General features: G+C 38.7%; 4 protein-coding genes and 1 long non-coding RNA gene across 14 annotated transcripts; 4 read left to right on the forward strand and 1 right to left on the reverse strand.

Annotated features, from left to right (window-relative positions):
• Positions 1-1,410: 1,410 nt before the first annotated feature.
• On the forward strand, positions 1,411-2,795 carry LOC126622292 (protein E6-like). Of its 4 annotated transcripts, none has more exons than XM_050290983.1 (2): positions 1,411-2,092; positions 2,183-2,795. In XM_050290983.1, exons 1-2 carry the CDS (start codon positions 1,491-1,493, stop codon positions 2,577-2,579), a joined length of 999 nt encoding a protein of 332 aa, XP_050146940.1. In that variant the 5' UTR covers positions 1,411-1,490; the 3' UTR covers positions 2,580-2,795. The 4 variants fall into 4 exon arrangements, with proteins under 4 accessions (XP_050146940.1, XP_050146941.1, XP_050146942.1 ...); XM_050290984.1 differs by having other exon boundaries at positions 1,411-1,993; positions 2,093-2,795; XM_050290985.1 differs by having other exon boundaries at positions 1,411-1,993.
• A 996-nt stretch (positions 2,796-3,791) lies between these two features.
• On the reverse strand, positions 3,792-6,273 carry LOC126622296 (uncharacterized). Its single transcript, XR_007623389.1, has 2 exons — positions 6,060-6,273; positions 3,792-4,248 (listed from the first exon to the last, which is right to left on the reverse strand). It is a non-coding gene; the product is annotated as an uncharacterized LOC126622296 (long non-coding RNA).
• Positions 6,274-9,922: 3,649 nt separating this feature from the next.
• LOC126622301 (uncharacterized) lies at positions 9,923-11,663 on the forward strand. Its single transcript, XM_050290992.1, has 3 exons — positions 9,923-10,189; positions 10,910-11,068; positions 11,160-11,663. The coding sequence occupies exons 1-3, from the start codon at positions 10,178-10,180 to the stop codon at positions 11,436-11,438; spliced, it is 450 nt and encodes a 149-aa protein (XP_050146949.1). The 5' UTR covers positions 9,923-10,177; the 3' UTR covers positions 11,439-11,663.
• A 465-nt stretch (positions 11,664-12,128) lies between these two features.
• On the forward strand, positions 12,129-14,812 carry LOC126622303 (protein NUCLEAR FUSION DEFECTIVE 6, mitochondrial-like). 7 transcript variants are annotated; one of them, XR_007623393.1, is made up of 4 exons: positions 12,130-12,354; positions 12,458-12,579; positions 13,703-13,774; positions 14,541-14,812. XR_007623393.1 is itself a non-coding variant. In XM_050290997.1 (4 exons), exons 1-3 carry the CDS (start codon positions 12,197-12,199, stop codon positions 13,158-13,160), a joined length of 288 nt encoding a protein of 95 aa, XP_050146954.1. In that variant the 5' UTR covers positions 12,130-12,196; the 3' UTR covers positions 13,161-13,204; positions 13,330-13,571. The 7 variants fall into 7 exon arrangements, 5 of the variants coding, with proteins under 5 accessions (XP_050146952.1, XP_050146954.1, XP_050146955.1 ...); XR_007623392.1 differs by lacking the exon at positions 14,541-14,812 and adding an exon at positions 14,290-14,511; XM_050290997.1 differs by lacking the exons at positions 13,703-13,774; positions 14,541-14,812 and adding exons at positions 13,153-13,204; positions 13,330-13,571.
• A 1,098-nt stretch (positions 14,813-15,910) lies between these two features.
• Positions 15,911-19,297, forward strand: LOC126622299 (protein DEHYDRATION-INDUCED 19-like). The gene is made up of 5 exons (XM_050290990.1): positions 15,911-16,259; positions 16,369-16,508; positions 17,624-17,701; positions 17,802-18,088; positions 18,845-19,297. Exons 1-5 carry the CDS (start codon positions 16,175-16,177, stop codon positions 18,951-18,953), a joined length of 699 nt encoding a protein of 232 aa, XP_050146947.1. The 5' UTR covers positions 15,911-16,174; the 3' UTR covers positions 18,954-19,297.
• Positions 19,298-23,495: the final 4,198 nt, after the last annotated feature.

Raw genomic sequence — 23,495 nt, forward strand, 5'->3', positions numbered from 1 at the left:
GTCACTATTTTTGGACCATATAAAAGATGAGATTGTTATGAACTATCTCTATCTCTAATTGCATTTCAGTTTTGTATTTATGCAACTTAAATATTCCAACTAACACAAGAAAAATCCACTTAAAACAAAGTTAAATTACAGAAACCAATATCTTGCATTGTCACGTTAACTCAAGCTTAGCACGTAGACAATACAAACAGGATGACGTGGAGCACTGTGGCGCGACAATCTGCTCTAATACATCAAGAAAGTTGATGTTCCACCATAAAACCAATTGCCAATATGGGGAGTAACCCAACTTATATATAAGCTCATGCAAAGTATGTCCTTCCATCAATGTAAGATTCATTCTCAACATTACACATGTATGTGCGTGATTGACTAAGGATAGTGTTAGTCACACACCCATTTTTACCTCATACACACATTTTTTTTTTAATTTGTGGTGATTGATCTTCTTCAACTCATGCTCCGACGGTTAAAAATTAAGAAGAATATGTGAAAAGTAAAAATAAGCGTTTGAATAACACTACTTTTAACTAAAAATACCGTCACAGTTGCATCCACCGTCTAGGTTAGAACATGAATCATTAACTCCACAATCCAGCATAATTACATGGCCACGTCAATGATGTATATGGGGTCGATCACGCTTCTCCTCTGGCACCATTTAGAATTTATTTCCAAATTATCCTTTGTCATATTTCCAATTTATTTTTCCCCTCAGCCTTCGCATTGGGGAACATCATGAGCACCCTCAATTAAAGTTAACATTCCCTTATCAATTGTGTTAGATGGGTTCTCGTTGTCCTCATTCATCTTATATCATGTTTTTGGTTTTCTTGGAATGAAACAAAAATCAATGGTCATAACTCATAAGCATAATTCTATTAGCAAGTGCTTATTACATACTCTATAAATTTCGATGGAGCTGCTCTACGAGCACATTTCTTATATCAGCACTGATTCGGTAAATATTTTTCTGAGAAGTGTTTTACAAATAAAACGAAAACGTGGATAATCAAAATGACTAAACACTTTATTGATTAACCTAAAAGCATGTGTGTATTGTTGAAGTTGGATTAACCTAAACAACACTAATAGTTGGATTAACCTAAAAGCATGTGTGTGTGCGCGCGTGTTTTAAGGATAAAATACAAAACTCATTAACTGGAAAAGAAACAGAGTACTCAATATTGTTGAAGTTGCATACCAAAGTGGGGACCACAAACCATCACTAATCCTCCACCCGATTTGCACCTAATGAGTTGAAAAAATTGGTTGAGAAATAAGAAAAAGTATGTGCCGGAACACAGTTCGGTATATTAAGTATATTAAGTATTATGGTAAAAATGGTTGGATACTTGAAAAAAAAATTATGTCTCTCTATATAAACAATGCACTGCCCGCTAGGTCTCCCTCCACTATAACACTCCCACTCTTCACACCTCACAATTCAGAGCAGCTGCCTCCCACAACAATAGCCACTTATGGCTCCTCCTCCTCCCAAATTCTTCTCTCTCCTCTTCCTCCTCTCTCTCCTCCTCTTCTCTCTCCAAGCTCAAGCCAGAGAGAGCCAATTCTTTAGCAAAGTTTCCAGTTCTAACAACAACAATGTGAAGGAATCAGAGCTCACAAAAACAGAGACTCCAAAAACAGAGTCTCCAGAAACAGAGCTCCCAAAAACAGAGTCCCCAGTTTTCAAGCTAGAGCAAGAGCAAGAGCCAACTTTCATTCCAGAGACTCAAAACGGATACGGCCTCTACGGTCATGAGTCCGTCCAGCTGCCTCCCTCCACCACAACCAACGGTGAACCCTACAAGTACACACCCAACAACAACAACAACAACCTGCCCTATACGGCCGAGGCAGAGAAGCAGCACAATACAAAGTACCCCGACAGATACAACAACCACTACAATCCCAACAAAAACAATTACTACTACAACGGGAACAAGTTCGAGGCCAACCCTAATGGCCTCAGTGACACGAAGTTTGCTGAGAGCAGCTATACCACCACCACTGCCACCCCCAACAACTACCAGAGCAACAACAACTTTGAGGCCAATCCTAATGGCCTGAGCAACACGAGGTTCGCTCAGAGCAGCTACACTACCACACCCAGCAACTACCAGTACAACAACAACTTTGAGGCCAATCCTAATGGCCTGAGCGACACGAGGTTCGCTCAGAGCAGCTACACTACCACCCCCAGCAACTACCAGAACAACAACAACTTTGAGGCCAATCCTAATGGCCTGAGCGACACGAGGTTCGCTCAAAGCAGCTACACCGCCACCCCAAACAACTACCAGAACAACAACTACTACAATGTTGAGAAGCAGGGAATGAGTGACACCAGGTTTTTGGAGAACGGCAAGTACTACTACGACCCGAGAAGCCAGAGCAACTACAACCAGAACCAGTACGGAAACTCTAGGGTGGCCGAATCAAAAAATTGGTACAACAACAGGGGCAATTACGGCAACGGAAATGCGAACCAGAACACCTATAACTCCATGGAAGAGTACCAGAATGAGGAGGAGTTCCAAGAGAGTGAAGATCAGTTCGTGCCATGAGACTTGTTTTGAGTAGTACCACTTTGCTGTGTTTTGATATATATATTTGTGGTAATATGTTTTAATCGAAAAGAACGTGATTAAAGATAGATTATTGTCTCTCTTTCTGCATAAAAATGCTTCAGTGTTCATGCTTTGAAAAAGCTTGAGTTTGTGGACTGTGAAAGAGTGAAGAAAATGTATATCAGCTTCTCCCTACAAGGTATTTTGTTTCAACTCCTTGATTTGCCAATTTGGTTGGTACCTTTTATTGTAAAAGAGTTGGTTATGCAGGTGATTAAGTTATAACAATATTGGTATTAGAGTAATTAATAGTAGACCGCTGATCCGTCTGTTTGAAAGCTTAACGATGATTGAATTATTAGTTCATTCACCTAATCCCTTTGGCTAAGCTTGAGGCTTAGGATCCTAGCGCGCTCATAATCATATGGTGAAAGAAAAAGGAGACTCAAGGTTGCTTTCAAGTTTTCAAAGTGGCTTATATTCATTTTCCACAAGAGTAATTAGTTGGTAAAAAGAGCATAATAGCATTCAAAGTGCTTCAACCTTTTGACCAAAAACTTTATCTTTTTTCCCCTTCTTTGGATGAATATTTTATTTACTTTAGAAAGTCTTGTCGCAACGAAAACGTTGTTCTTTTAAAGTCGAAGTATCATGAGTTCAAGTTGTGAAAATAACATATATGAAAAATAAGACTACGTACGATAGACGTTCCGGCTCCTCCTCTGACCCTTCCAAAGCTTGGTGCCAGGCTTTGGGTCGCCCTTTGGAAAAAAGTATCATACACGCCAGGAAAACCCTCACTCTTCATAAACAAATGTAGACACAATTATAGCTATGTCACACAACTCATGTTATGCTGATAAGGTGAATCCAAGAATTTTTTTTTTTCAGAAAGACGGGAACAAAAAACTAAACCCCGCAAAAAAAATTATGCCAACAAAGTCATGAAAAACGATAGCTAGGGAATCCTGAAAAATTCCTAGAATAGGCTCAAGACGCAAGGGAAGAGATATGATCCCACCAATGAAAGCTTGCATGACGAACTCCATAATTAGCTAAGAAATCAACAACTTAATTACCCTCTTGAAAAATATAAGAAAATCGAGAACGCATTTTAGCTAATAATTTTGAGTTTGAAGTTCACATTTTTACCATGCTATAAGAGTTGGCTATTCAAAATTTGAGCCCGTTTATGAACAATTGAATATCTAAGTTTGAAACATACACAATCCATTAATCACAATGTGCCACAAAAAATTGAGTAACAGAGCAACTTGTTTTATCTAACTATCTTCCTCTCACATAATTTTGAGCAACAAAGGACGAGCCTTGCCGCAACGGAAATGTTGTTCTCTTGTGATTAAAATGTCACATGTTTGAGTCATGAAAGCAATGTCTTTATAAAGTAAGGATAAAGCTGCGTACGATAGATGTTCTCTCTGACTTTCGCAAGTGAAAAACCTTATTGACTTGAAATCGCCCTCTCACGTCCATCCATCCACCCAATGCATGCATATTAACAAGCAGTTACATAAATTATAAACTAACTCACTTGATTGGGACCATTTATAGAGTATGCAGTTGATCTAGGAGATGGAATTATTTTGCAGTTTGGCCATCTAAAATTGCAGAAAACTTGTTCAAGTTTTAAAGCTTCATCACCTACCTATTCAAGAGAGAAAAGCTAGTCAGAAATCAAGACACTTTAAAATCTCTACCAAAATTTTAATAAAATTATTATTAGCACTTCAAATAAATTATTATGTGTTCAATAACTATTTCAGAATGTCAATAACATCTCCCACTTTTCTAACAATCTTTCCCATCCATGCAAGAAATGCATGCATGTGGCATTTATATATTATAAACTAACCCAATCAATGGGGGACCAAATCGGGGTAGCTGCTCTCTCTACCACCAAAAGCTATTTGGCAAAGTTGGTGATGTGCCTTTATTTATGGATATGGATGCCCACTTCACCAAATTGTACCGCTATATGATTCAAATTGTAGTATATAACTGCATGCACTAATGATGAGGGACTTGAATTGTTTGCCCTTCCCATCTTATGTCTTTCCCATCTCCTCTTATTTATGTGATCACAGTTAAGTTACGTCAACATTTGATATTCACATTACTTTTTCTTTTATTATTTTTATAAAAAAAATCAATATAAAATGTTGACGTGACTTAACCGTAATCACAAAAAATAGGAGAAGATGGGAATGACATGAGATGAGGAGCGCAGTGCAAATCCATAAAGGGAGAATGTGGGAAGGAAGGAGCATGTGCTAGTAGGACTAATAATCAAAGCCACCCACTACTCTTAACCCCACTCTCTCTCTCTCTCAAATTATTGTGTGTATCTCTCCATTCGCATGACCTTCGCGCTAGGCGAGAAAACAGACACAAAAGTAAACACACCCTTCGACACATGGACGAGGCAACATATGCTCATTGGGGATAACTGTACACACTCAAATCTTTTTGCCATGAAAAATACTTCAACTAAAATTATAAATTAATTATATATTCAAAAATAATGTTTCAGTCCAAATACTTAACTGAAAATACCCTCTCACGTTTTATACTTTTCTTACACTTTCACCCTTCAGAGCCATGTAATTTTTTCATTAGCTAATAGTTTACAATTTTACCGTTCTAAACACTAGTTACCCAAACTCGTGTTGTTGGACAATAAATTAATAGCATTGGATCAAAAATTCAATTTATTTTCATCATTCGAAATTGCCCTTGCTAAAAAAATGTTTCTAACTCCGTCCATGCTTCGACATGCAAGTTTCTCTCCAAGTGTAGGTCTTGGACTTCAATTTTAATTCCCTCCAATATTAAAGTGTGAAGCAGACTTGGATTGGCTCCAATTTGACTACCAACCCTCCATATTTGTGTGATAAATTGAAGGCTGAAAAACTTTTCTTATGGTCAATATCTAAACCTTAAGGATGGATTTGAGGCTAGAGGTTCACCAGATGAAGCCCCAGTTTGGCTTAGCTTAACTTTTTACTCTTACTCTCACTTCCTTTCTCTGTTTCAGAAAAATCCTTCAGGTGTGAAGCCATCTCTTAAAAAAAAAAACAAATCCCGGGAAACAAACAACGACCCAGTTGAGAAAATTGTCGATTCTACAAAACCCAGATGGGAAAATTTGAAGTTCTTCCGATTTGCAAAGATAAACAGTTAACCACGAACAAAATAAGCTATACTTATTGAACAAAGCTTTCTCTTTTTTATCTGAGATAATGTAAAAATAGAAGACTTTTCATCCGAAAAGAGCATTTTCCCGGGAAATAACAACAACCCAGCTGAGAAAATCCTGGGTTTTACAAGACCCAGGTGAGAAATCTCAAAATTCTTCTGATTAAAAAACAAGTACACAAATTTAAACAAACAAAGCTATACTTTCTGGAAAAGAAACTTGAAAACACTACAAAACGAGTTGAAAAATCAAAGTCAAACCTTCTTTAACTTCAAGATGGAATGCAGAGCTCGAAGACCTTTCGTTGCTGGAAGGTAGAGAGCTCGAAGCGAGGGAGCTCATCGCCTGTTCTTGCATTTCTATCTGCTAAACCCAATCAAATAGAGACAGACAGAGAGAAATAAAACCGAATTTTCTGCCGGAACAAAATTAAAAGAAGAGCGGGACATTAAAGTTGAAATATCACATAAGATAGAATCAGCGGTAAGTTTGACGAATACATCTAATTAGATTACTTTCAAGTATATTAACAATATTGTACTATTGAATCTTAACTATTCAGTCTAAAATATTTCAATTGAAGTAGTTTGTCATATTAATTAATATTTAAGATAAAGTTTATAAATATTTTTCTTTTAAAAATAAAGTATATTTAATAATTCACCTTTATTTGTTAAAAAAATTAAATTAATGGCACATCTAGTATTATATCATGTTTGATCATTTTCCACAGTCACATCTATTTTACAAATAAGTTTACCAAACAATATAATAATGTTTTTTTTTCCAAAAGCACTTTTATAAAAAAGTTTACCAAACACTCTGTTGCTTTATTCTATAGCTGTTTATTCTCATAGCACAGTAGAATCAAATTTTTTTTCTTCAAAGCACATCAATACTAAGGGCTGGTTTGGTATTGTTGTGCTTTGAAAAAAAGCTGTTGTGAGAATAAGCGGCTGTGAAATAAATCAGCAGAGTGTTTGGTAAACTTTTTTGTAAAAGTGCTTTTGGAAGAAAAAAAACAGTCTGATAGTGAGTCTTTTCATTAAAGAAGCATTGTAGCTCCATGTGCTTTGAAAAAAAACCAGTTTTCCAAAGCTACAAATAGCAGCTTCAGCTTTTTCCTTTGATTTCAGCTTATTCTCACAGCAGCTTCCAAAATAAGCCCTTTTTTTCAGTTTACCAAACGCCTAAAACCCTCACAGCTTTTTTTCATGGGTGTTTTTTTTTAATCACCTCACTCCCAAACCACCCCTAAATCAACCTGAAGAACAAGAAAAATAAGCTAATAATTTAGGGAACTTTAACGAAAAACACCTGGTACTGTTCACTTTATCAAAAAACCACATTTTTACACTAAAAATTCAATCCTGGTACTATTCACTTTACCCTTTATTTTGTCCTTATCATTAAAACTCAAAGTTTTCAAGCCATTTTCATTAGTTTTCCTAATAATTTATTGGGTTGCTCACATGGCTTTCTCAGAAAATACCAAATATGGGTCTAACTTTTAAATTCACAAGCCCAAAGAAACACCAAACAATCAAGAGGAGATGGGAATAACCCATTATGTAGCCCACTATCAACAGTTTGATCTTTTAACAAGAAAAGGAAACATTTCTATTTGACATATCCACTCTACACAATCTTCAACGTATATGCGGTGGTGCATCAACGGTTGAGGCTCAATAGGTGATCAACAATTCTCAAATTTTGCACGCCTAATAAACGAATGTGATCCACCATTTTCTTCCTTCATAAATAGAGTATACCTTACATCATAATAAATATTACAATCAACCGCGTTCACGTATATCATTCTAATTGTTGATTATAACGAATCGCACATGCTTCAACGAATAAAATCAAGGGAACTTTAACGAAAAGCATCCGGTACTGTTTACTTTAACGAAAAATCACGTTTTTACACTAAAAAGTCAATCATTGTACTATTCACTTTACCCTTTATTTTGTCCTTATCATTAAAACTTAAAGTTTTCAAGCCATTTTCATTAGTTTTCCTTAAAATCAACTCATGTGCGCGTGCGAAGTTGACGTTAGCACTAGTCATAAATTATTATGGAGAAGTGCCGTGTGGGTTGGGATGTACATGACATAGGAGGAAATTGGTGGTGTCGGCACCCAAATTACTAGAGGGGAAGTCACTTGGTTGGCACTTGGGGTTTGGCTGGTAGTGTTGCTAGCGACCAAACCAATACTTTTCGATTCGTGTGTCTCTGTTTGCCACGTTTGGGAAACTTGATTCTGACATTTTTGTCCCTATCTGACCTACCAAAGTAATCATTCCTCATCACCATTCGCTTCATCATTCACCTCCGTTGTCTCGACTCTCAACTCCCACCTCAAGTTTATCGTCAGCAGCAGTTATCATACTTGTTTGAAAGTATTTTTAGAATAGTTGGAATCAACGAAATAATTGAAAGTGTTTATGATAATATTTGTTTGAAAATGCTTCTTCAAAAGTATTTAATTTAATGAATAGTCTAATGAATGAACATATTCATATAAAAAACGCTTTGTAAGTATAAAATATTTTCTAATTCCCTCTCAGGGCTCCGAAATGTGCCCATGGCAACGTGTGATTTCTTGGTGTCTGTCTACCAATGAATCTCTCTTTCTAATTTACATGCAGTGATTTTTTGATGAATAATAATGGACACAAAATACTTTGTATTTTTTTTCTTATCAAACTAAAAGAAATGGATGCAACACAAGAGGATTTTCTAAAAGTCACCCATCTTAGTACTAATCTAGTCCAAACTTGCTTAATTTTAGAGTTCTTATGGAATGATCGCATTCACATTCGTTCAAAGTTTCATTTCCTAATGTTATTGAATCAAGTAATCATCCTGAAGTGCAAGTAGGGCATGCCTCCAGAAATCCAAGGACATGAAATCATTGCAAACTATGGCAAAAAAGGGTAAGAAGTGAATAGCAACCCAGATATTGAATCCACTAAAAGACACAACCCCAATTACCATTCCCGGTAATTGGTCGACAGTAGTGGGGCTGTAGTTAAAAGAGATGGATGAAAGAATGCAGCTGCAGGCCTTAAATTTCGAGTCACTGCAGGTTACTGAAGAACACAGCTAAGCTGAGATTGTCCTTGCACAATTTACAGTGCCTGTTTTGATCTGCAATTTTCACCTTTTACAAATGCATGCTCCATTTGGATACAAATTGAACTCAATGTACTGTTTAAGTAGACAATTACAGGCTTCACAGCTTCATACATAACCACATTTCAAGTACAACCCTTGTCCCACCACCAGCAAGACGGTAAGTGAGAAGTTTTAGGTGTTTAATTCACTTGTATGACAAGTTCGATACCTAATTATTAAGGCTGACCTATTACTGTTCATGATTTGTCCTCCAACTGTCCAACCTGTTAGAAAGTTCTTGGAAATGTCCCACAACTTTATGCAGATGCAGATGCAGATCCAAATTCCAATCATGCATTACGCTAAGGTCCTGGGTTCAATTTCTCTGATCTCTTGTTGTCGTTCGTAAAAAAACATGAAAAAAGTTTTGTTTCTGTCAAATTATTTGTGCAGAAATCTGCACTTGATATTCGATTGATCGAGATTAACTATCCGCTTAAGGTTAACATGTCATGATCAACACTGTTGATTCCAACTAAAGGATATATAATTTCCAACCAAAAAGAGCTGCAACATCACCTATCTCTTCTGTTACTTAATCCATTTGTAGTTGGCTTTTGGAAGGGATAGCAGAGATTGCTCAACAGCTTCAACCTCCTAATGTAATTACCTTAATAATTATATTTTCTCATGTCTAAATGGAGCCACCTAACCATTTGATTTGCACATGGTTTTGGAACGTTCAAATTCAATTCCTGCACGGCTGCACCAAAACCAGACCAACACAGTTATGAACACAATATTTACTCAAAACATGGGTTTATGTGTCAAAGATAAGATTTTAAATTATTGTATTTGGTTGGTGGTTAAAACTTGTGCCTGAGCAGTCTACTGACACTTGATCTTCACATGGTGGGATGAGGTCTAAGTTGCCATCTACTGTGACTTGTTGGGAAAGTATCTTTGTAAATATCGTATTGTTTGTAAAAAAAAAAAAACAGGAGATTATTAGTGGTTAAACCACGGTTGATATTTAGGACAGGTTGAGGTTGTGTGAATTTGCAGCTATATTAATGGGTTGAACTGGACATGGAGGTGGGACCAGAGCTCATTTAATCACCTGATGTATTTTTTAAGGAAGTATATGAAAACGAACCTTGTTTTCTCCATAACGTTTTCTCTCATCAGTGTGGGGATTCTCCTGTGAATACATAGTCTTCTCCTTTCTTCTTCCTGCTCAGGCTGTTCTTTAAGCCATGGTTGCAGAGGTAAGTAAACTTTCTGCCTGAAGAACTTATAATTCTCTGGATTTCGAAGTGTGTATTTGTTTGTTAACGCTTTTATCAAGTTTGTTTCTTCTCTTTTAACCTGCAAGTTTGTTTCTTCTGTGCTTCTTGGTTCAGCGTTTGAATAGGATTATAGGATGAGAACTTAACTCAATTTGCGTATGCAGATGTGGGTTAGGCTAGTTGGTCAGGACAGTGCATCTAAGTCCTTGTACCTAAGTTCGAATCTCCTCCCCGTAGATTATTTTCCGGCTTAGGAAAGCATAACTAGAAGCATGCATGTTTGTTCTGGAAGAGTTAAATATCAGGAGGAGGAGGAGGAAGTCAAATCAAAAGTATATTTTTAGGACTGCTTTACTTTTCCATTAATCTAATTCTAATCCTGCTTAGATATTGAGAAATTGGTTGAGCTGCAGACATAGATAGCAGGTAGACCTAAACAATGCAACTACTTTGTCGGTCAAATCCCTATTGAATATTAATCAATCAACTAATAGGGTTTAATTTTACTAATCACCATAATTAGGGATCTAATATTACTATTGATGGTTCCCTCTCTTCCACCTAATCCCTGCATTTTCATGCACAATCTATCTTTTTGTAACAAACATGTTTAGGATTTGAGTCAAAAACCTGCATTTTCTGTTGCATTTCTTTATGTAAACACGCGATCTGCGAAACGTTGAATTGTTAAATCCCCAGGATCTTGAAATGCACCATGGATGGCCCCTAGGGCTTGAGATCATGAACATGAGACTTAGAGTGGTGGGGAGCTTACCAGCTGCAGTTGTAGAACACCAGTCCTCGCACCTTCGCTCCGCCAGTTTCACCTCCTTTTCGTCCTCCAACCTTGACACCGAGGTAAATCCTGCCTTTGTTTCAATTGCCTTGATTCCCACATTGCCAACTTGTTCCCTTCTCATGGAATGTGATTGTCTACTTCCCCAACTAGTCCTCAGCATCCTTCTTCCAAGACCACAGCATGTCACTAGGCCGACTAATTGGGATTCGAACGGGTGATAGAGGACGGTTGTACTTCCCCAATTCCATCCGCTTCGAAGAGCATGACAGGATTTCGATCAAGGGTTCGCAGTCTGAGGTCTCCGCGAGACGTCGAGTAGACATGTCTCGGCGTATCTGCATCCCGCTGCTGCTTGGAGCTCTCGTAAAGATCAGCAGGAGTAAGAGCAAGAGCAAGCCTAAGAAGGCAATGTTCGATGCCAGAGGCTAAGTGCATTTTGTACACTTCCATACGAAGGGAAATAAACTTCACTTCCGTACCATGACATTGTGTCACATTTCTCCAGTCATTTGTGTACTCAGAACTGAGTTATTCGTTGTGAATCCAGATTTTTATCACAGTTGACGTGTTGATTGAGAGTCCGAAATTGCTTGGAATTGAATCAAACCTTCTATCTTGTCAATTTCTGAAACGAGATTTTGCATTTCGCACCAAGTATTGCATTTCGCTTGTTGTGCTTGGTCACTTTGTTTCAAAATTTAAAAGTTATGAATCGGAAATATACTTAACTACTTGAGTTACAAGCTAAATAACGTCACTATTTGAAGTTCAAGATTTTATTTTTGACAAATTGATATTCTATTTTAAACTACTTTAATTTATAGGCACGAGGATTCGAACTTGGATGCAAGAAGGCAAACACACTGCCTTAACCAACTATCTTTGTGAAGTTTGATTTAACCGAACTAAGATTGTTAAATTTTATAATTTTGAATATAAATAGAAAGAAGTAAAAGATTTGTAGAGTAATTGTGTGGTTAAGAACAGGAATGGAGATTCCAAGCCGTTAGATCTTGACCGAAAAATCACAGCCTTGTACTTCGTCCCCCAATCATCGTATGCCACGCCCTCAATCATGGGAGTAGGCATACAAGCGAAACACACCAGAACGCTCCTCTATAGTCCCCAAACCTTCTTCCCACTCAACGAAATCCTAAAACCCCAAAACAATCCGCCATCCCACAACCATGTCCTCCTTCGCCGCCGCCAGGTCCGTCCTCCGCTCCTCTGCGGCGCGAACCACCGTGGCCTCGAGGCTCGCCTCCGCCGCCAGACCCAAACCAGCCTCCTCACCATTTCACATCCCCAAACCAACCCAAAGGCTCTCGGCTCCTCGCATTTTCAGGTAAATCGAACATTCATCAAACCCTAAATCTCATCACTTTCAATGTTAATTATTTTAATCAATTTCAATTTTATTTAAAAATGTGTGCTTTGTTGCTTTGAAGGTCGCCCGTGGAGTTGAGCTGCTGCGTGGAGACGATGCTTCCGTACCACACAGCCACAGCCTCTGCATTGCTCACTTCGATGCTCTCCGTCTCTCAGCGCTCCTACGGTTGGACCTCCGAAGGTATTCCCTCTTTGTCTTTCGAGTTTTCGTTTTGTGATGCGTGATGGGTGTTTGCTGAATTGTTTATTTGTGGCATTGGATTTGGAAATTGCTTATCGGCTCAATTACTTGTTTCGTGTTCAATTCGTGTTCTTTGTGAGTACATTATAAGTTGTTCTGTTTCGAGTGTTTTAGTCAATAGGCAATCTGATTTGTCATAAGCAAGGCTTTGAATTGAAAGGACAAAATTTTTGCATTGTAGTTTATCTGTGTATTGATCGATGATTGCTTGTTTATGTTCGGAAATTCGAGCACTGTGGTTTCTTTTAATTGCAGAGTATTTGCTATATTGTTCCTGAAGTGAAATTGGGGTTCTTTTAGTGATTCATTACTTGTCATCTAGATTAGAATTCTAAGGAATGCAGGTCATTTAGCATTACTTCAAGTCTATCATTTAACTATTGCGTAAGTTATTACGGTGCATTAAGAAGTGGGCATCTTTACTTGCTCAAAAGTTTTAACATTTTGGCTACAATGACAGCCTAATTGTTTAAAATTCTTCAATTTTCTTTTCTTTTTTCTTTGTCTGAGAAGGGGGGTGATGTTAGATGATCATGGATGGAAGTATTGCCAGGACTTAAAATCAGTGAGACAATCTTTTTGCCTATTTTGCTCCAAAATTTCATCCTTTTCTTTTGGTCTATCCCATCTTTCTCTCTATCTCTCCCCGTCTTGTGCAATGAAAGAATGCATATGCTTTTGCTTTTGTAGGGCAAGACAAGACTAGATGAGGATCAAGCATCAGATATGGAGTGACTTGGATTTATTTTTGTTGTCGACTTCTCTTCAGTAGACTAGATAAGAAGACTATGGTCTACAACTATTTTTGTTGGCTTTTATATGTAAAATTGGGTTTTCCTCCAATGTAACAGTTGTATTTCTTGCACAAATGTGCTTTACAAAAAAAATTGCATTCACTGACGATGAATAAATCACTGATGTTTTTATGCTGATATGAACCATGAACCTTTGAATGGCAATGCAAACTCTAGCTGAACTACTTTCTTTGTTGTTTGTTATTCATGTCAGCATAGATGTATAAGGATAGAATTAGTAATAACACTGATTTGTTGTATTCACTCAGATTGCAATGATGATGTATGATGAATATCAGAGGGTTCGAGCAAAGTTTTATGTACTTGCGCTCTAAGACAAGGTGGTGAATAAAACTCTTAAATTTCTTGATGTAAAAGGAACTAAAAATTAAATATTGGTGCTTCCTAATGTTTTTTTGTTGTTTAAAGTCTTTTATCTATCTGTACTGTGATGATGGTGATGAAAAATGATGATGATGATAGTGTTTCCTCATTAATTAGGTCAAGAATTGCACTTTTGTACATTTCGGTTTCACTTCAACTGATGGTTTCATTGATTTTTTTTTACCATAACTGTATAAATCATATATCTACTCTTTACTAGAAGATGCATTGTCCTGCCTTGCTATTAATTGGTCACTTTTGGTGTCAAATTTCAAGGGTGATGGTTGTAGTAGATTCTTCTACTTGTTGAAATCTGTTAGTAGCATAATCATATCATGCTTCAACTTCGATTCTAATGCATATCGACTACCCTGGACCTAGAACATTAATTGTGTTACTGCTTTGGCCTTCTGTTTCTAAATACTTCCTAAGCTGCTTCACTTCTTTTGACTATGCCTGTTTCTTTGTTTAGGGCTGTGATGAATGATGGTTTCTGATTAGCAGACTTCAAAATTTGGCTCGGAGACTTACCATGTTGCGCTTCTGTTTACCTTGCTTATGAAGTTTAAGTTGTGAACCTAATTGTTTACTTAGAAACGAATGTCTAAATACCTACTTTTGTCCAATCGCGCACTACGTTTTCATCTGAACTGCAAATTATGTCAAAATGGCTGCAAATTTCTGTCTTCATAAATTTTACATTTTTCTTTTCTTTCGTTGTAGATGGATGATTGTTATCTGTTGGAATGCGATGAATCGGTCGTAGGTTTCATGGATTTCAATGGACTTTGTAGGACTTGCTTGAGACTTGAGGCTTGCTTCATCCTACTAGTTTAATCCACAGAATTGTATTTGTTCTACAATCATTCACCAAGGAGGTGACATAACGATGATTTATATTGTTTTTATGATTAAATTTCCGATCTTGACATCTCGATCATAACGAGGTTGAGGGCAAACATGTTGATGCAATTTCCAATCTCCGGTCTTCTTGATTTGTTTCGCGTTTTATTCAAGAGATGAGCCAATTTAACATTTCCTTTCTAGAGTTGTGGAGACCTCTAGGGTAGACCATGTGTAGAGCAGCCGGACCACGTAAGATGTCCGACTGCTCTCACAAACAGAGCCGCTTACGTTTTGGTAGTTTTATAAACTCACTAATCTAATTCGATTTCAGAGTTGTCCTAATCGGCAACTCTATCGAAGTTTCTGTCCCTGAACTACCCCTAAACAATCTTACCGTGAACGGTAAAGCAGGGTAGTTTGTATTAATTATATCTCACGTCACGCAGTGGTCGGACTTGGAGAAAGCTGACCAAGTCGTCGGACCTGCTTAGTCCTTGTAGGGTAAGAAGCTTGACTTTATGAAGCGCCCAAATTGCTCATTGACCAACACGTAAACCATTTGAGGGTTTATATTTTGAAAGATGGTCTGAAAGGCGGTTGAATGCAGTTTGACCATCTATTGGTTTGATTAGAATTGTTTTTAAAATGACTAAAAGAATCAGAAGTCTGCTATTCTTAAATTGGTGTTTTTAAATCACGTAAACTACTTAAAGACATATGTCAAAATGTTAGAATGAGACACTAATTTAGGGACTGCAGACCTCTGGCCGACTAAAAGCTCTTGCAGTGAAAATATTTTTAAAACCAATTTTTAGTGAATTTAAAATAATAAAAAAAATGCTTAAAATACTTCTTATAAGAAGTATATAATTGTTACTTTCAGTTATTTTAAAAGTACTTCCAAACAATAAAGATTCCTAATTGTTTCTTCAATTTCAACAGAAAGAGGAAGAAAACAAAACCTCAGTGCTGACCACAAAAATTTTAAATATTATTCCCACAATTAATTACCCTTAATTAATATTTAAACCTGAAGAAAATGATTAAAGATATAACCCATAATTAATCAGCACTCAGCAGCCTCCGTCCAATGTCTGATGCTTCCTCATGGAGTCATTCTTACGAAAAAGTCAAATTATCCACAACTTATATTATTTATTTATTTATTTATTTATTTATCTGCTTCCAGAATCTCAATATATCTAAATATTTTAGCTTTTATATAAATACATACATATATATAATTCTATTTATATATGCTTCCAGCTTCCTTCCTCCTCAAATCTCTCTCCGTCTCTCCTTCTCTCTTGGTATTTTGGTGCAGAGATCAAACTTCAATAATATCTCACAGAAAGAGAAACCAACTCAAATAATTCACAAATTCAACATTTTCTAAAAATTTGTACTTTTTCTATCAGAAATTTGAAATTTAAAATTAATCAAAGAGCTTTAGCTTTAGCACCTGATCGAATCGAATCGAACCGATTTGAGTCGAGTCGAATCCGTCTTCAATGGACTCCGAGTTCTGGACCTCCCGCCTCGCCGCCGCCAAACGCCAGTACACGACGCAGCACCACCACCAGAGCTCCCACTTCGGTCCGTACGCCCCTCTTCCTCCTCTGTTCTTGTTTTTCATTTCTGATCTCTATTTACTTTTTTTTTTTCCTTTTTTTGTTAATTCTGTGGAAAATTTTAAAAATTACAGATCGGTTAAGCATCGATGATTTCGAGGTAGAAGACGAGGTCCGACCCGACTTCCCGTGCCCGTATTGCTACGAGGACTTCGACATCGCGTCCTTGTGTTCCCACCTCGAAGACGAGCACTCCTGCGAATCTAAAGTCACCGTACGTTCTTGCTTATTGTCTTTTTTTTGTTCGATTTAGTTTTTGTCGCATAAAGTTTTATGATTTGGTTCCTCCGGAGGACAAAGCTATGATCTTTGTCTTTTGTGTCGGCCAAATGTTATTACCCAATTTGGAATTCTGCGATTGACTTTTCGATTCATCAAAGGTGGCATGTAACTACATAACTGCTAAAATATCGTAGCGTTTTCCACTTAGGGAAATAAAGAAGAAAGAGAGGGCTATGAATGCACCGAATTATCGTTCTTTGTTACCTGAAATGTTTGAAAGGATTCATACCATGGTGAAATGAATTGAATTTTGTTTTTGTTTTCGGTTAATTGCACGAGGAGTAAATACAACCGAAAATTTCCAAAATCAGCTAATGCAATCATATGATTCATGTTTTAGCTGAGGAACGTGTGACAAAAATGATTTTCGCACTCTCTTTTTGTCACTCTGCACCGCTATCCTTTTTTTCCTTCGCTTTGCATTGATAAATCGAAGGAGAATCGTGGGATATAAATAAAGGGAGGAGTGCCAAATGAGAAAACAGCGGTGGTGGAAATCCCATTTATGGAAATCGCACTTGGTGCGATAGCAAGTGCCTTCGCCCATGAGCGTTAGGTCTCGGGTTCGAGACTTGGGAGCAGCCTCTCCATAAATGGGGGTAAGGCTAGCCGACATTCACCTCTCCTAGACCCTGCTTAAAGCGGGAGCCTTGTGCATTGGGTACGACCCTTCCATAGACTGAAATTTGTGTGACGTGTTTTGTATAAGAGGGCTAAAGTAGTTGATTGTTGCTTGCTTTTCTTCATACGACTGAAACAAATGCATTTTCGGGTTTGTAAAACGCGTAGGGAAATAGGAAATTCATTCTAACTATTGTTGATGCTCGAGCAATTTCAAATATTTTGCAGCAAGTAAAGCATGGATTGTCTTTGTATTATAAGTTACAAAATTTATCAACCGGACTGTGTTGCATACTTGTAACTTTATCCCTGAAATTGATGGCAGATGAGACTAACTGGTTTTGTGGTTTTCATCTATATTTTATTTTTTACTTCAGTCGATATTTCATGCAAGAAAGACTGTGTTTTTACTTTCTCCTTTTGCAGATTTGTCCCATTTGCTCCGTTAAAGTTTCACGGGATATGTTAAGTCATATCACACTGCAGCATGGACACTTGTTCAAGATATCCTTTAAACTGGAAAATTTAGTAAATTGGACTGCTTGATAACATATCTATGTACAAAAGCTTGATCGCCCTTTTAGTTTCCTTGACTGAATACCACTTGCAGAGACGTCGCAGATTGCGTAGAGTTGCTATTCCTAACAGTCAGGCACTGTCTCTCCTTGGCCGGGATCTTCGTGAGGCTCATCTCCAGGTGCTTCTAGGGAGCGGTGGATATCGATCAGAAAATGCTAATGTGTCTAATGCAGCGGCAACCGATCCATTCTTGTCATCACTTATTTTGAATTTCCCTGCTTCCGGAGCAGATGAAATTTCAAAATCTGTGGTAACCACTACTGAGGACACTTCCGCAAAGAATGCGGTGCCATCACATATTTGGAAATCAAGGTACTGTTTCATGTTTATCACAAACTGGTTTTAATTGACATCATCTTTCGATAGCCATTTAATTGTTTGAATATGATGCATGACATGGTTCTCATTGTCACACTACCGTTTGAATGCTGATTATCACCTAGTTGCTATCTTCCAATGTATAGCGTAAGTTTATTATTTCACGTACATGGTTATTTCTTTCTTCCTAAAACTCGTTCTGCATGTTATGAGTGCACCAACATTATTGGTAGATAAAATCACCAACCTTGGTTGTACAGTATTGCCAACTTTTGTTTGGGTGGGTGTGGTGTTCAAGCCTCTCCAAGGTGTAAATATTAGTGACAAAGGTGGTGCCAAGTCGACGCCTTGGTTTGAGTTTTGTGTTAATACAGGGATTCTCTTTCTGATGCAAGCAAATATTCTACTTTAAAAGAATCTAAACTGTGGGGAGGGGGATTGAACTTGGGTGCATATGGGGTAGCACATTTGCTCTAGACAATGCGACTACGCCACGTATGCTGGGGTTCATGATCAGTGTAACCAAATCACTCAATTTATAGCATTTCTTAGTTCACCTAAAGGTGTAAACAATGATAATGAATCAGGGGCTAATGTAATCAGAACTGTTGATGGTGAAGAGGATTATCCGATGATGCCCATCTTTCCGGATTATTGCTTGTGTAAGAGCCTACAATGCTGTTCTTTGAATCTGAAATATGTCTCTCTCTTCTCTCTTTCTCCGTCTCTCTCCGTCTCTCTCTTTTGCAGTTTTGATCCTTCCTTGAGTTATGAAGAGCGGGAGAAAAGGATTCGACAAGCTACTGGAAGAGCTGGTTTCGTGCAAGATCTGTTCCTCTCAACACTGTTAGGTGACTGATTGGAGACAGTAAGTTGTACCTACGATAATAAAAATGATCAGTTATTCAAAATCTTGTTAGGGGGCACTTATCGGGCGGGTTTCTAATGGTTTTACCTTCTTAAACAACCGAATACGTGCCTCGAATGAGATTAGCTATGAGTTCTTGATCAGAATAACCTATCTTTATCTTTAGCACCTTATCTTCGAGAATGTAATGCGTTCTGAAGTAACGTTCGTTGTTTTAGTCAATGGAGAAGATTAATTTATGATAGTTTTCGGCTTTTGTACATATAAACGGGTGAATGTGAAGTTTTCAGCAGATCAATTCAATCCTCTGATGAACAATGAAGCTTTTCAATTCATTCTGTTGTTCCCGATATGTTCTTTTGGCCGGAAAATTTGTGAACAAAGCTACATAAGGGATGAAACAACGTTAGATGTGGATTATTAACCGGCTAGTTTTTATTGGTCAGATAGGTGACGTGATCGATCAGATTATTGGTTGGGATAGAGAAATGGATAACACGAAAGGATGATGACTTTGGCATGCAAAATCCGATTCAAAATCATGAGTTATATCACATAATTCTTTATGAGAAAGTATTTAGAATTCTCAAGATTTTTCTGCTGACATTTAGGAAAATGTTATAAATCATTTGGGAACAGCCTTACCATTTATTAAGTCACATAAATATTTTCTATTGAGTTTTTGAAATCCAGATTGTAATCATAACAACAAAGTTTTGTCAATCTAAACAGATCATATGCGATCTCACGTTACACACTTTTTTGGAGTGTTTAGCTCTTTTTGTTAAAATTATATCAAATTACGTGAGACCACGTATATTGAAGCATCTTTCAAACTTTTTAATATAACTAGCCTCTTCCACACGTTTTACGTGAGACCACATATAAGAAGCTTTGCTTCTTCCTCCACTCCCTCCAAAACCCTCTTCCCCAACTACTTTACCTGCCATTCAAACACTTGGAAAAGAGTCCCTTTCGGCGTGTCGTGAGATGCACTCGTTGTGAGTTAAGTGCAATGAGTTTACATTTCCGAGTGTTCTTAAAGCGTGCTCTATTACTAGAGATTTGGGACTCGGAAAGCAGGTTCACGCGGTTGCGCTGTGTTTGGGATAAAATCTGAACTTTGGGCCAGAGAGAAAGTCGGCCCAAACCCAAAGCCCAGAGGAAAACTTAGGAGGCAGGAAAGAGGCTTTCGGCTGGGCACAAGTTACAAAGGCCACCTGCTTACCTGCTCAAAGACCACAGGGGGTAGGTTATTCAGTCACTACACAGCCCAATAAAGTACTTTATTGGTGGCATTCATGTAAAAAAGCTAGTGAGTCATCACCAAACCGCATTCGGGCAACCGCTATTGCTACAGGAACCCAAGCTGAAGTCGTCTATAAAATGAGGAAGAGAAGACAGAATTAAGGACACTCAAACAAACAAACAAAAGCCAAAACTCTGCTCAAGCCAGATTTGCCTTCAACGAAGCTGTAGTCAGCACAAGCCTTCATCCCATTCGGGATAAACCTTCCCAAACCCCTGTAATAGCTCTGCTACCTTGTTCATGGTGGTATCGATTCATTTTGTATCCTCTTCTCCCCCGTCAACCCCTCTAAAAGCTTTCAGACCTCTGACAGAGCCACAAAGATAGATTTTGTAAGAAGTTCAGCCTTGGTCGATAAGGTTCAAACTTACCCGACTATCTTTGCTCTGTCTTTGTCTTTTCTTTCTTTTAAAAGCACAATAACATGTTATATATTCCCAGTTATATACAAGTTATTTCTAGCAAAGTCATAATGAAAATGAGTCTTCAGCACTTGGATCCGATCTGAATCGTGTCAGAGTTCAAATCAGATCTAAGTCTTAAGCCCGGCGGGTGTGTAATTTAAAGATCAGTTTAAAAGTCCTTGGCCTCAAGGCATAAAAAAGAACTCTATGTGGACTCAACCCATCCACGACAATCCTTGATAAGCGAGAAGTCCGAAGTTACTTGGGGCGCAAGTAATCAATCTATTTCTCCGTTTTGTTGCTATTATATCTTGATTCGTAGAAAAGGCTTAAGCAGGGAGTGAATTCTGATAGAAAGCCTCAAGGCCTACACCTAAGGCCCCACGAAGGCATCTATTTAGCTTCATTTCATGTTGTGGTCTAGTTGGTCCGAGTATAAGGATTAACTCTGATGGGAAGCCTCAAGGCCTATACCTAAGGCCCTACAAAGGCACTCATTTGGGTTCGTCCTACCTCTTGGATTCAGATAATCAAAAGTATAATAGTGATAAGACTCTGGCAACCATAAAAGACCAAATATGATACATCCAAGCGCTGGTTTAGTTTGACAGGAAGCCTCAAGGCCTATACCTAAGGCCTCACAAAGGCACCTGTTATATCTAACTTGGTTTCTCGGGCGTATACATATTCAATCAAAGCTTAACACCCATTCAACATCTGCCATACTGAAGATGGCAGTGGCACGCCTGAGCACGACAAAGTTAATCTTGATTGTGAGCCTTAAGGCCTACATCTAAGGCCCCACAAAGGCACCCTTTCAAATTAACTCTGTCCTTCTCTTTCAGAACTGTCCGACGAGCCTTGCCCGAAGTGTGTCTTGCCCGACCAAGATCTGCCCGACAAAGGCTTGCCCGAGCGAGCCCGAGAAGAAAGCAGAAGTACGACAGATACCCTCAACCGACGCCATTCTCCCAGGGGAGCTGTGTGCTCGTCCGCCAGGAGATTCCTGCGACGAACATAGTTTTGGCACGCCCGGTGGGATCCACTGATCTGAAGATAAAGATAAACATGCCAGAAGATTTACAGAATACATTGTTTCAAATGCTACAGAGACTGAATGAAGCCTCCCTAGGCTCTAGAAATGAGACAGGTTTGGCTCCTCCCAAAGGAGAAAGACACAGGACTACCCAACCAGATGAGGTAGTCATAGTCAACCCTGTGTTGCCCTTTTCTGAAGCCCCGGTAAACATGCTCAACATGACCTGGGCAGAGAAAGGAAAAGGGAAAATTATAAGGGAAGAAGAAGAAGGGAAACTAGCCAAACGACCTACGGAAGGGATAGGCAAACCATCCGAGTACCCAAAGGCTGCCATAATCAAAGGGCTGGTTATGTGCAGTAAATGCCAGTGTGAATGTGAACTCGAGATTCCCCCAGCTGGAGTCCTTATTGATCACGAGTTAATTAAAAGAGAAGCCCGCGAAAGGCTTAAGCAGGCAACAAGAAAAAATACCTCCCGAAGCGTTTTTCAACGTTTAGGAGGTGATTCCCAACCCAAGGCGTTGTCAGAAGTATTTCGAAACTATGAAGTTTCTGACGAGTTTCGAAACTATGAAGTTTCTGACAAGGCAGAGGACATGGAAGCCAAACTCCAAAGAAGTACAGAGCAGCTTCAAAATGGCCAAAAGGGGAAGGAAGTCAGAAGAACTGATGGGATAGCTAATCCTGTTAAGAAAGCAACTCCTGCATATCGTGGGCGGAAATGGTATGTAGTTGGAAAAGATGGGCAGCCCACCAGACCAATGGGAGTATCCATGGTCAGAAGGGTTCAAAGGCAGCACAAAGCCTACATGAATTCCCTGATGACCCCCATCACCTCTGAAGCCTCAAAAAATCAAAAGCCAGAAAGGGCAACATCTGGAAGTAGTAGTCAGCTTCGTTGGCGAAGTAAGAAGGAAGTAGAAAGGGCCAATGGCAAGACGGAGGGTATGGGGAATCATGTGCCACAAAGCCAACATTCTGGCAAGTATAGGATCTTAAGAAGGGCTCAGGAAGATCTGACTATGATGCCAACACCTGGTTGGAGGCCAGGGCCCACCCATGAGGAAACTGTTGCATCTGAGAGGAGACCAACCTTTCTGCCTTTAGATCCGTTTGGTGAAGTTCCAAAGCAAGCGCTGTACGAAGACGTGAATCAACCACAACAGGAAGGGATACCATAGCCCTTACTACCAGCCGATGCAATGGCCTGGTTAGACAAGTTCATGGATCACATTGGGAGCAAGAAGGAGGACTTGCTCGAACCTAGCAACTTCCACATCAACATGACGTATGTATTATCCGCCATGTTTGGCGCCAGGCCTGACCAGCCCGCTACCATGGAAGGTGATTATTTAACAACTGAGCCGATGATGGCTCACGTCAATGTGGAGGTAGTTACAGAGGAAGACTCAGGCAAGGTTGAATCCTCAAAAGTACCTAAAGGTGGTCCCCTACGGATTTACACAGATAAAATGGTGTTCAGCCGCCCAAGTATTTCATTGGCCAACCACCTGAAGCCTATATACGTTTCAGCTCATCTGGAAGGTGTACCTTTCAAAAGAATTTTGATTGATGGAGGAGCGGCTGTTAACATACTGCCAGCCAAGCAGATGAAGAGGATGGGGAGAAGCACTGAAGATCTTATTCCCACAAACCTTACAGTCTCGAGCTTTTCAGGTGCCATCACCATGACTCATGGGATATTACCTTTGGAGGTAGATCTGGGGTCCAAGAAAATAATGTTGGCGTTCTTTGTAGTAGACTGCACTTCCACTTACGGG

The sequence above is a fragment of the Malus sylvestris genome, chromosome 5 (assembly GCF_916048215.2).
Source record: "Malus sylvestris chromosome 5, drMalSylv7.2, whole genome shotgun sequence".
NCBI lineage: Eukaryota > Viridiplantae > Streptophyta > Magnoliopsida > Rosales > Rosaceae > Malus > Malus sylvestris.

Bases quoted from the DNA above. Each gene is read 5' to 3' on its own strand.
- LOC126622292 (XM_050290982.1), top strand. From the start codon at position 1,491: ATGGCTCCTCCTCCTCCCAAATTCTTCTCTCTCCTCTTCCTCCTCTCT.
- LOC126622303 (XM_050290995.1), top strand. From the start codon at position 12,197: ATGTCCTCCTTCGCCGCCGCCAGGTCCGTCCTCCGCTCCTCTGCGGCG. The intron at 12,355-12,457 runs GTAAATCGAACA...GTTGCTTTGAAG, and splicing joins TCGGCTCCTCGCATTTTCAG to GTCGCCCGTGGAGTTGAGCT. The intron at 12,580-13,329 runs GTATTCCCTCTT...TTGCTTTTGTAG, and splicing joins CTACGGTTGGACCTCCGAAG to GGCAAGACAAGACTAGATGA.
- LOC126622301 (XM_050290992.1), top strand. The intron at 11,069-11,159 runs GTAAATCCTGCC...TTCCCCAACTAG, and splicing joins CCTCCAACCTTGACACCGAG to TCCTCAGCATCCTTCTTCCA.
- LOC126622299 (XM_050290990.1), top strand. From the start codon at position 16,175: ATGGACTCCGAGTTCTGGACCTCCCGCCTCGCCGCCGCCAAACGCCAG. The intron at 17,702-17,801 runs ATATCCTTTAAA...ACTGAATACCAC, and splicing joins AGCATGGACACTTGTTCAAG to TTGCAGAGACGTCGCAGATT. The intron at 18,089-18,844 runs GTACTGTTTCAT...TCTCTTTTGCAG, and splicing joins TCACATATTTGGAAATCAAG to TTTTGATCCTTCCTTGAGTT.